This window comes from Oncorhynchus kisutch, linkage group LG1 (genome assembly GCF_002021735.2).
Source record: "Oncorhynchus kisutch isolate 150728-3 linkage group LG1, Okis_V2, whole genome shotgun sequence".
Classification (NCBI taxonomy): Eukaryota; Metazoa; Chordata; class Actinopteri; order Salmoniformes; family Salmonidae; genus Oncorhynchus; species Oncorhynchus kisutch.
In genome coordinates, this window is record NC_034174.2 from 34,314,102 (window position 1) to 34,327,069 (window position 12,968).

General features: G+C 44.1%; 1 protein-coding gene across 1 annotated transcript in view; it reads left to right on the top strand.

Moving 5' to 3' along the window:
- Positions 1-12,968, top strand: part of LOC109895625 (FYVE, RhoGEF and PH domain-containing protein 5) — a 79,260-nt gene that overhangs the window by 21,048 nt on the left and 45,244 nt on the right. The window contains exons 3-6 of the mRNA XM_031822455.1: positions 5,408-5,561; positions 5,647-5,705; positions 5,885-5,915; positions 9,445-9,596. Of these exons, the coding sequence (XP_031678315.1) occupies positions 5,408-5,561; positions 5,647-5,705; positions 5,885-5,915; positions 9,445-9,596 (396 nt within the window). The remainder of the gene's footprint in view (positions 1-5,407; positions 5,562-5,646; positions 5,706-5,884; positions 5,916-9,444; positions 9,597-12,968) is intronic.

The following is a 12,968-nucleotide window of genomic DNA, read 5'->3' on the forward strand; positions in this document are numbered from 1 at the left end:
GCTGATGATATCAGAGCACGAGGTCTGATACCAACAGGCTCAGAGAACGTTTATATCTACAAGCCATCAGACTGCTGAACACTTGAACTGGGCTGACCACACATGTACTCACTCGCTCACACACACACATTCATGCTACATACACATCACAACTGCTGCTACCAGAATATTATTATGATTGCTAAATACTGCACAATTGAAACACTTGCCCCCCCAATTTCTCCTTCCCCAAAACATGTGTAAATGTTCCTATATTGTACCTATGCTAAAATGTTTATTATATTCTACTGAGCAGTTACCTGTATGTTCGTATTCTTATCTTTTCTTATTTCTTATTGTTGTTGCATTTATGGAGAAGGAACCAGCAAGTAAGCATTTCTTTGGACGGTGTAAACCATGTGTATCCCGTACATACCACTAATAAAACTTTCATTTGAAACTTGAGGTTGGTCAGCAGTGGTCAGGGGCTCTGCCTGTAGGTGTTGGCTAGAGGTTGGTCAACAGTGGTCAGGGGCTCTGCCTGTAGGTGTTGGCTAGAGGTTGGTCAACAGTGGTCAGGGGCTCTGCCTGTAGGTGTTGGCTAGAGGTTGGTCAACAGTGGTCAGGGGCTCTGCCTGTAGGTGTTGGCTAGAGGTTGGTCAGCAGTGGTCAGGGGCTCTGCCTGTAGGTGTTGGCTAGAGGTTGGTCAACAGTGGTCAGGGGCTCTGCCTGTAGGTGTTGGCTAGAGGTTGGTCAACAGTGGTCAGGGGCTCTGCCTGTAGGTGTTGGCTAGAGGTTGGTCAGCAGTGGTCAGGGGCTCTGCCTGTAGGTGTTGGCTAGAGGTTGGTCAACAGTGGTCAGGGGCTCTGCCTGTAGGTGTTGGCTAGAGGTTGGTCAGCAGTGGTCAGGGGCTCTGCCTGTAGGTGTTGGCTAGAGGTTGGTCAACAGTGGTCAGGGGCTCTGCCTGTAGGTGTTGGCTAGAGGTTGGTCAGCAGTGGTCAGGGGCTCTGCCTGTAGGTGTTGGCTAGAGGTTGGTCAGCAGTGGTCAGGGGCTCTGCCTGTAGGTGTTGGCTAGAGGTTGGTCAACAGTGGTCAGGGGCTCTGCCTGTAGGTGTTGGCTAGAGGTTGGTCAGCAGTGGTCAGGGGCTCTGCCTGTAGGTGTTGGCTAGAGGTTGGTCAGCAGTGGTCAGGGGCTCTGCCTGTAGGTGTTGGCTAGAGGTTGGTCAACAGTGGTCAGGGGCTCTGCCTGTAGGTGTTGGCTAGAGGTTGGTCAGCAGTGGTCAGGGGCTCTGCCTGTAGGTGTTGGCTAGAGGTTGGTCAACAGTGGTCAGGGGCTCTGCCTGTAGGTGTTGGCTAGAGGTTGGTCAACAGTGGTCAGGGGCTCTGCCTGTAGGTGTTGGCTAGAGGTTGGTCAACAGTGGTCAGGGGCTCTGCCTGTAGGTGTTGGCTAGAGGTTGGTCAACAGTGGTCAGGGGCTCTGCCTGTAGGTGTTGGCTAGAGGTTGGTCAACAGTGGTCAGGGGCTCTGCCTGTAGGTGTTGGCTAGAGGTTGGTCAGCAGTGGTCAGGGGCTCTGCCTGTAGGTGTTGGCTAGAGGTTGGTCAACAGTGGTCAGGGGCTCTGCCTGTAGGTGTTGGCTAGAGGTTGGTCAGCAGTGGTCAGGGGCTCTGCCTGTAGGTGTTGGCTAGAGGTTGGTCAACAGTGGTCAGGGGCTCTGCCTGTAGGTGTTGGCTAGAGGTTGGTCAACAGTGGTCAGGGGCTCTGCCTGTAGGTGTTGGCTAGAGGTTGGTCAACAGTGGTCAGGGGCTCTGCCTGTAGGTGTTGGCTAGAGGTTGGTCAACAGTGGTCAGGGGCTCTGCCTGTAGGTGTTGGCTAGAGGTTGGTCAACAGTGGTCAGGGGCTCTGCCTGTAGGTGTTGGCTAGAGGTTGGTCAACAGTGGTCAGGGGCTCTGCCTGTAGGTGTTGGCTAGAGGTTGGTCAACAGTGGTCAGGGGCTCTGCCTGTAGGTGTTGGCTAGAGGTTGGTCAACAGTGGTCAGGGGCTCTGCCTGTAGGTGTTGGCTAGAGGTTGGTCAACAGTGGTCAGGGGCTCTGCCTGTAGGTGTTGGCTAGAGGTTGGTCAACAGTGGTCAGGGGCTCTGCCTGTAGGTGTTGGCTAGAGGTTGGTCAGCAGTGGTCAGGGGCTCTGCCTGTAGGTGTTGGCTAGAGGTTGGTCAACAGTGGTCAGGGGCTCTGCCTGTAGGTGTTGGCTAGAGGTTGGTCAGCAGTGGTCAGGGGCTCTGCCTGTAGGTGTTGGCTAGAGGTTGGTCAACAGTGGTCAGGGGCTCTGCCTGTAGGTGTTGGCTAGAGGTTGGTCAGCAGTGGTCAGGGGCTCTGCCTGTAGGTGTTGGCTAGAGGTTGGTCAGCAGTGGTCAGGGGCTCTGCCTGTAGGTGTTGGCTAGAGGTTGGTCAACAGTGGTCAGGGGCTCTGCCTGTAGGTGTTGGCTAGAGGTTGGTCAGCAGTGGTCAGGGGCTCTGCCTGTAGGTGTTGGCTAGAGGTTGGTCAACAGTGGTCAGGGGCTCTGCCTGTAGGTGTTGGCTAGAGGTTGGTCAGCAGTGGTCAGGGGCTCTGCCTGTAGGTGTTGGCTAGAGGTTGGTCAACAGTGGTCAGGGGCTCTGCCTGTAGGTGTTGGCTAGAGGTTGGTCAGCAGTGGTCAGGGGCTCTGCCTGTAGGTGTTGGCTAGAGGTTGGTCAACAGTGGTCAGGGGCTCTGCCTGTAGGTGTTGGCTAGAGGTTGGTCAGCAGTGGTCAGGGGCTCTGCCTGTAGGTGTTGGCTAGAGGTTGGTCAACAGTGGTCAGGGGCTCTGCCTGTAGGTGTTGGCTAGAGGTTGGTCAGCAGTGGTCAGGGGCTCTGCCTGTAGGTGTTGGCTAGAGGTTGGTCAACAGTGGTCAGGGGCTCTGCCTGTAGGTGTTGGCTAGAGGTTGGTCAGCAGTGGTCAGGGGCTCTGCCTGTAGGTGTTGGCTAGAGGTTGGTCAACAGTGGTCAGGGGCTCTGCCTGTAGGTGTTGGCTAGAGGTTGGTCAACAGTGGTCAGGGGCTCTGCCTGTAGGTGTTGGCTAGAGGTTGGTCAGCAGTGGTCAGGGGCTCTGCCTGTAGGTGTTGGCTAGAGGTTGGTCAACAGTGGTCAGGGGCTCTGCCTGTAGGTGTTGGCTAGAGGTTGGTCAACAGTGGTCAGGGGCTCTGCCTGTAGGTGTTGGCTAGAGGTTGGTCAACAGTGGTCAGGGGCTCTGCCTGTAGGTGTTGGCTAGAGGTTGGTCAACAGTGGTCAGGGGCTCTGCCTGTAGGTGTTGGCTAGAGGTTGGTCAGCAGTGGTCAGGAGCCCTGCCCATAGGCTAGGTGTTGGCTACAGGAAGGCCTGGGTGTGGGGCCTGTGAGGTCATTGTCAGGTCATCCCTGGGGAGGAAGTGTCCTGCCTTTGAGCGTCCATTTCTCTGTTTACGGGAAATGCCGGAGAAGGGGTGGAGGACTTTAAAGGGCTTTACAGTACATACAGGTCTTGACTTGTTTGTGGTGTTGAACGCAGAAACAGTCAAGCGCCGGGTACACCTCTTGTGATAGCATTAGTAGCACATCACTTAACATACTGAGGCACAATTATTTGTTACTCCAGCCTTCTTTACAGGTATCTTTACTAATTTCGCCACTAGAATAATTACTATCTGAGAAACCAAGTCCTTCAGTATATTTGAGGTCACTGACCAGTGGATACTCACCCTTCCAGTATCAGCAGGACAAACAAATAAGCTCACAAAGAGCCTGGGGAAGCGGGGAAGTATAATTTGTTATCCCCTTTTGTAATTCGCCACTGTAGATTTGTTCTTTGGCTGTAATACAACATTATAGCACAGAGGCTGCAGAGACCCGGATGCTATTGCCATGGTTAAGGGACAAAGTTGTAACATGCAGAGATTAAGATGTGTTTTTGGTTGGAAATGATTTGGAAGCTGAAAACTGACTCAATCGGTTCCTTTGTTCCGATTTAGTCGAGGACACCACTATTAACTGCATCCCATCCCATTGATGCTGGTCCATGGCCTGGGTATGGCTGTGTCGCTGGAGGCACTCTAGGTTTATTGGTGGTCTTTCCCCACACTAAAAAGACCTCTCATCTCTTCTCATAATATCACGTTGTCGCTCTCCATATGTCTGATGTTCCTCCATATAACCTGCTATTATTACAGCAGTCTTGCCCATTCACCCTCTGAATGGCACATATACACAATCCGTGTCTCAATTGTCTCAAGGCTTCAAAATCCTTCTTTAACCTGTCTGATCCCTTCATCTACACTGATTGAAGTGGATTTAACAAGTGACATCAATAAGGGATCATAGCTTTCACCTGGATTCACCTGGTCAGTCTATGTAATGGAAATAGCAGGGAGTCCTTATGTTTTGTACACTCAGTGTAAATGTACTGTCAATGCTGTATAAAGATAATACTTCATGTTGTGGTCTGTAGGTAAAGACATTCAAGATGGAAATGCCATACTGTACATTGGAATGGGCAGATAGAATCTTGAAGAATGTCTCTAACAATGTCATTGTTCTCTTCCTGAACAAATGGTTTTTAATTTGTTTCCCTGAGAAACTTTGAGTTGTATTAGCCATTCATCATGGCAGAAGGCCTGACACCGTGACCTATGAGAGATCACTCTGGGGTTGATTAATCCTCCTTTCCATTGATCAGACATGTTCCTCTTCATTTCCTATAAAGAAGCGTTACCAGCCCTCTCTGTGTTGGTTTGAAAATGGATCCTAGCTGAAGACAAGCTGTCTCACTCTGTCTCCCATCTTCATATTAATCTCAGGATGGTTTTTATGTTGATGTTTTTTCTTTTTTCTTGCTAATGATTAGAGTTTGGGATTTTATGAATTCAGTTACAGCTTCATAATGCCTCTCTGTAAATGTCCTTTGGTTTAGTAATATATTTGATGGGTTTATTGTCTCTCCTCTCTCTCCTCTCCTTCCTTCCTTCACTGGCTCACCCTCATCATTTGCCAGATTTCAGAAAACTGCACTGATAAAACTGTCACTGTATGGTGTGTGTGTTTGTTAACATACATATTTTAATGTTTGAATGTGTATTTGTTGACATGTATGTGTGAACTACACTACAGTAGGATCTTAATTTGAGCCAGATTGCTACAGCAGGAAAATAATCCTGCAGCAATGGGAAATGTGGATTATTAGTGTATTATAACTGATGATACATTTTTCGTAAGAGAAAATCAAGTCTGAAATTTAGAGTGGAAATTACAAACTTCAGAAGCCTTTTTTTAACCTCAAATACACTACATGTTTTACATGTAGGAAAGTTCACCTGCAACAGGGTGATCAAATTAAGATCCTACATCTCTATACGGATGCTCTTATCTGGTCCTGTCCTCTCAGTGCCTATACAGAAGCCTACACCGTGTGCGCCATAGCTGTTGGTTCACCTGGCGGGTCAGAGGTTGAGGCTGGGGGCGGGACAGTGGAGGAGGAGGACCAAGAACAAACCTCTGAGGAGGAGGAGGGAGGAGCAGATAACACATATGACAGACGGGTAAATGTTCAAATCCAAGATATTGTTATTGTATTATGTTTGCTATTCCATAGAGACTTGTTACTGATAATGTTGTTCTTTACAGACCGACGGTCGATCCAGAGCCTTCTACATTGCCAAAGAGCTGGTGGACACTGAGAGATTGTGAGTGACCTGAGTATCACATATAACACTACTAATCAGCATCATTGTAACTCTTTTACTCTGTAACATTGTTGTGTCCTTTTCACCTTGTTGTTTCACCTTAATAACCTGTAAATGAATGCATTTTTACATTCATCTGCACATGTAAACCTGACAGTGCCTCAATTCTCTCTCTGCAGACATGTGAAAGCCCTCAAGCTTCTCCAGGAGGTAGGTATGAAAACGTCTCTGAACCAGACATGTATTTCTAGATGGATTAGATTTCCTCTCACCTTCATGTAGCAAACTCTCCTCCAGGAAAGCTCTCTGTCATTGGGCGTTTGGTGCCCCTATGAGTTGGTAGGAAAAAGATACAGGAGATGGATCAGAGAGGCAGACAACAAGGTTTATACAAATCTCCTCTGTTGCAATCCCAATGCTAGGCTAGAAGAAAGGGGAAATAATGTCTAGATGCTTTTTACAGTGGATATCAAGTTTATGAATTGCCTGGCTGGGCTGATGGGACAGTGGATGTGCAGTGATTTCTCAGATAGAACAGTAAACAGGCATTTCACCATCATAGACGTGGGTTGTTGTGTATAGATAACAGTTGGAAACTTGGCTTGGGAGAGAGGGAAGGAAGGATGTATCTATAATACAATGTAATTGTATTTATTTTTGTGACTTGCAAACCTGCTGTAAAATGAATAAGAGTTCTGGACAAATTAGGAGAGGGTGTCGAGTCATTATTATTCCTTGTTTGCCATTATAGCCAATGGTGGTCATTGGTGAGAGTGGAGATGGGGCTCTATCTGAGGGCCAAGGTGGCTGGGAGGGCATCAGACACTTCCCTGAAGTATGTGTGGTGCCTCCACTCATCTCACTTTTGTCTCTCTGTGAACCACTTTCCCCAAGTAGAGCCCCACCAACCACTGTACTTTAATTCAATTTTGAAGGTATTACAAACTAATGTGACTTTACTTTCATTAATCTGATTACTTTTATTTATCGAATCAACTATGTTTAATTGTTACCCGATTAAATTAATAATGTAACAATGAACTAATTAGGAATTTGGGGCACCACGAGAGAAGTTGTTTAAAGAGTTACTTACCTATCACATCCATAAAGCAGTCAACGTATTAATGATAACCTCTTATCAGTCATAACCTTCTTGGATCTGCAAAAACCCCAGCCTTACTTATGAATTCAATACTACACAAATTGGTTTAATTATTTATTTTATAGCTAACTGCATAATAACACAATAAACTTACACACTCAATACATGAGAAAAAGGTCCCTAGTGGACTGACATAATATGGTGACTTTTTACAAAACGACATGGAGAGAAAGTGAGACACATCATTTATACATTTTAGAAACTATTCTCACAGTAATCATGTACTTTGCACAAGAACCGCCACCTCTTTAGAATTAGAAATCATGAACTTATTTATGTGTGTATGCCTTTGCTCGCCGTTTATTACTGTCACAACCAGCCCTCCTCAGCAAGGTTGTTGGCCTTTCAGCGGCACGCTTGTATAGCTCTGATTGTCCGAAAGTGGTCTCCCCTTTCCCATATTCTACTGTTGTTCACTCTGGAAGATGCTCCATGGAAGATAGGGTAGCCAGCTGTGTCGACAGTTCCCATTGGTGATGAGAGTAGTAGGATACAATGATTTTTGACAAGAGTAGTAGGATGGTAGGATGGCTAAACAGCCGTACCAGTGATTGTCTGGAAGGTGAGCTTCTCTCCGCTTCCGGGTGTTGATATTCAAGGTTCAAACCACTCTGGACGTGAGCTGCAGCTCTATACACACCTTTCTGGTCTGGGAGGTGAGTTTATTTTCTTCACCTCGTGTTGAGGTTCAAAGTTCCAACCATTTCAAAAGTTGAACTACCACTTCACATTTCCTGGTCTACTGTTAATTTCTCCACCAATCCTTTTATGCACTCTGGCTGAAGGGGATGGCTCCGTCTGGCTGACACACTCTCTGACCACACTCAGGGTGTGGCTACATGCTATTCAAAGATTTAGGAGACAAATTATCTTATGGCTCCTAAAATCACATTCCTATCTTAACAGAAGTATTTTCATAATTTTTCATATTTCCTATACAACGTTAAGTATGGAGACTTCATACATGTAGTGTATATAATTTAAGTTACAGTATTTCCTTTATAACCTTTTGAATAACATGACAAAATACATAACAATTTGACATTCGTTTTCTATAGATCATCTCTGATCATTCCCCACGTTCTTTTGTTAGAAATATATTTAGTGGGAAAAAGTCTGTTAACAAAGCACATTCCTTGGTGGATTTTGGAGGGAGATCTCTCTGGATCTCCTCTCCTTTAATTAATGACACAGTGTGAGCTGTCAAACTGGCCCAGTTCCCTCCCACTCTTTTGTGGGTGAGAGAAGGACTGGTTACTGTCATCCATTGCCAAGCTGATCTGACCCATTTGAATCCTCACAGGACAGTCATGACACTGAAAACAGTGTTTAAGTGGCAGTCTTTCTCCAATGTATTTACAATGACATAACCCACAGACTGTTGGTACATTAGGAGAGGAGTTGGAGCCTAAAAGCCCTAAAAAGGCGTAACACCTCAAAGTACAAAGTACTTGCTTTATGTGTGTTCATCTATTAAATGTTTTCTCAGCCTACATGTTCACACATTCTATATATGTAATGTATACAATAACTATGTATTCATACTATGACTCTCCCATATCCATGAGATGTCCACCACCCTCATATGACATGTCTGCTAAAATGTTTTATCTGGTTCTTCAATGATAGGATTAGACCCACCCGTTGTATAAAGTGATATGGTTGGTACAGTAATAGGTACACAAGCAAAAGCATGTTCAGATCTTGGCAGACATAACATTTTTTTGTCTGTGGTGACGTCAAATCGTGTGAATCACTCAGACAAGATAGAATCATTGGGATGGCTTTGAATTATGTAATGGAGGGGTACCTACAGACTGGAGAACAGCACTGTCTGCATTAGCTATGTAGAAGGGTTTTCAGCAGCAGAGAAGCCTATCCTATGTTGGGGGAGAGTAAGTGGTTCATTACACATTTCAGAGAGAAGGCAAGGGAAGGCAACCCTTCTGTGGTCAAAGTTCATCTCGGTTCACTTCTCGCTGCATTACATCACAAGGCCTTGTCTGTCACCTCTTTCCTGAGAAACCAGGCTTGGATTGGTATGGCGCTTTAAAAAGTGGGTCAGCTCTTGCCTTGGGACTGATTCAACATTCCAACGTGGTTAATGGAATGACACAGCAATTTTACACTGTATTATTTCTAAAATACTGGTTGAGAACAATTGTTGTGATCAATGAGACGGAATTGTAAGATGTAATGAAAATTCCATCACAGAATGTGGTAATGCCCCTCTCCCAGTCATTGACAGGGTGCTGTACTATACTGTACATAGGGAAGCTGGTAAACATACCGTAGAAATCCTACTTACTTCTCGTGGCGTATGGAGATAATCTAATGTTCTGTGCTCTGTACATTATATGCTAACTGGCTACTTCATGCAGTCATTTATAGTCAGTCTAAAAATAGACATCATAACACAGACAGACAGAACACTCACTGAATTGGAAGTTATCATTTTAGTTATGTGAATGGAGGAGTCGTCCAGCCGTAGGACTCAACGAATTCATACGTTGAGTGTGTATCATGTACAGTTTATTAATAACCCATATGATGAAATCATCTTTGTCTCTGTGTCAGGACTTCAGGGAGGCGGTGGGGGCTGCAGTAGGGGATGAGGGGGATCCTGTGCTGGAGGAGGAGCGGCTGAGAGAGATCCTCAATGAGCTGCCCGATGTTTACACTCTGCACCGCAGAATCCTCACCGAGTTAGAGAATCGCATCCGACAGTGGTGAGACATTGACTGCACACCATACACACAAATCAAATCAAATTGTATTGCTCACATACATGTGTTCAGCAGATGTTATTGCGGATGTAGCAAAATGCTTTGGCTTTTAGTTCCGACAGTGCAGCAATATCTTACAAGTAATATCTAACAATTTTGCAACAAATACCTAATACACACAAATCTAAGTAAAGTAATGGAATTAAGAGGATATACATATATGGAAGAGCAATGTCAGAGTGGCATAGACTAAGATACAGTAGATAGTATAGAATACAGTATATATACATATATATATATATATATGTATATATATATACAGTGCCTTGCGAAAGTATTTGGCCCCCTTGAACTTTGCGACCTTTTGCCACATTTCAGGCTTCAAACATAAAGATATAAAACTGTATTTTTTTGTGAAGAATCAACAACAAGTGGGACACAATCATGACGTGGAACGACATTTATTGGATATTTCAAACTTTTTTAACAAATCAAAAACTGAAAAATTGGGCGTGCAAAATTATTCAGCCCCTTTAATTTCAGTGCAGCAAACTCTCTCCAGAAGTTCAGTGAGGATCTCTGAATGATCCAATGTTGACCTAAATGACTAATGATGATAAATACAATCCACCTGTGTGTAATCAAGTCTCCGTATAAATGCACCTGCACTGTGATAGTCTCAGAGGTCCGTTAAAAGCGCAGAGAGCATCATGAAGAACAAGGAACACACCAGGCAGGGCCGAGATACTGTTGTGAAGAAGTTTAAAGCCGGATTTGGATACAAAAGATTTCCCAAGCTTTAAACATCCCAAGGAGCACTGTGCAAGCGATAATATTGAAATGGAAGGAGTATCAGACTACTGAAAATCTACCAAGACCTGGCCGTCCATCTAAACTTTCAGCTCATACAAGGAGAAGACTGATCAGAGATGCAGCCAAGAGGCCCATGATCACTCTGGATGAACTGCAGAGATCTACAGCTGAGGTGGGAGACTCTGTCCATAGGACAACAATCAGTCGTATATTGCACAAATCTGGCCTTTATGGAAGAGTGGCAAGAAGAAAGCCATTTCTTAAAGATATCCATAAAAAGTGTTGTTTAAAGTTTGCCACAAGCCACCTGGGAGACACACCAAACATGTGGAAGAAGGTGCTCTGGTCAGATGAAACCAAAATGGAACTTTTTGGCAACAATGCAAAACGTTATGTTTGGCGTAAAAGCAACACAGCTCATCACCCTGAACCCAACATCCCCACTGTCAAACATGGTGGTGGCAGCATCATGGTTTGGGCCTGCTTTTCTTCAGCAGGGACAGGGAAGATGGTTAAAATTGATGGGAAGATGGATGGAGCCAAATACAGGACCATTCTGGAAGAAAACCTGATGGAGTCTGCAAAAGACCTGAGACTGGGACGGAGATTTGTCTTCCAACAAGACAATGATCCAAAACATAAAGCAAAATCTACAATGGAATGGTTCAAAAATAAACATATCCAGGTGTTAGAATGGCCAAGTCCAGACCTGAATTCAATCGAGAATCTGTGGAAAGAACTGAAAACTGCTGTTCACAAATGCTCTCCATCCAACCTCACTGAGCTCGAGCTGTTTTGCAAGGAGGAATGGGGGAAAAATTCAGTCTCTCGATGTGCAAAATCAAATCAAATCAAATGTATTTATATAGCCCTTCGTACATCAGCTGATATCTCAAAGTGCTGTACAGAAACCCAGCCTAAAACCCCAAACAGCAAGCAATGCAGGTGTAGAAGCACCAGAAAACTGATAGAGACATACCCCAAGCGACTTACAGCTGTAATCGCAGCAAAAGGTGGCGCTACAAAGTATTAACTTAAGGGGGCTGAATAATTTTGCACGCCCAATTTTTCTGTTTTTGATTTGTTAAAAAAGTTTGAAATATCCAATAAATGTCGTTCCACTTCATGATTGTGTCCCACTTGTTGTTGATTCTTCACAAAAAAATACAGTTTTATATCTTTATGTTTGAAGCCTGAAATGTGGCAAAAGGTCGCAAAGTTCAAGGGGGCCGAATACTTTCGCAAGGCACTGTATATATATATATATATATATATATATATATATATATATATATATATATATATATATATATACAGTGGGCTACAAAATTACTGGCACCCCTGACTGGCAATGCACAAATAATGCTTAACCTGTGGACTGGGGTTCCCGCAACAGCCAGTGAAAGTGCGGGGTGCCAAATTCAAAACAAAAAAAATCTCATAATTAAAATTCCTCAAGCATACAAGTATCTTACACCATTTTAAAGATACAATTCTCATTAATCCAGCCAGTGTCTGATTTCAAAAAGGATTTACAGTGAAAGCACCACAAAAGAATATGTTAGGTCACCACCAAGCCACAGAAAAACACAGCCATTTTCCAGCCAAAGAGAGGAGTCACTAAAAGCAGAAATAGAGATAAAATGAATCACTAACCTTTGATGATCTTCATCAGATGACACTCATAGGACTTCATGTAACATAATACATGTATGTTTTGTTTGATAAAGTTCATATTTATATAAAAAATCTGAGTTTACATTGGCGCGTTACGTTCAGTAGTTCTAAAACATGCGGTGATTTAGCTTAGTGTATCGCTTCTCATTGGTGGAAGGAGAGGAGGACCAAAATGCAGGGTGGTAAGTGTTCGTCATGTTTTAATTGAACAAACTGAACACTACACAAAATAATAACGAAGAGAAAACGAAACAGTTCTGCCAGGTGAACAGACACTAAACAGAAATTAAACACCCACAACCAAAATAGGGAAAACAGGCTACCTAAGTATGATTCTTAATCAGAGACAACGAACGACGCCTCTGATTGAGAACCATACTAGGCCAAACACATAGAAATATAACAACCTAGAAAAAAGAACATAGACTACCCACCCCAACTCACGCCCTGACCAACCTAACACAAAAACATAAAAAAGGAACTAAGGTCAGAACATGACACTTAGAGCCCCATCAAATTACAGAAAAACTCATAATAAACATTGATACGATAACAAGATACGACTATTATACATGGAACTTTAGATACATTTCTCCTTAATGCAACCACTGTGTCAGATTTATTTTTAACTTTACGGAGAAAGCAAACCATGCAATAATCTGAGTACAGCCTTTAGACAACAAAGCAGCCAAAAAGATACCCGCCATATTGGGTAGTGAACATTACTCAGAAATAGCATCTTAAATATTCACTTACCTTTGATGATCTTCATCAGAATGCACTCCCAGGAATCCCAGTTCCACCATAAATGTTTGATTTGTTCGATAATGTCCATCAGTTATGTCCAAATATCTTCTTTTGTTAGGGTATTTGGTAAACAAATCC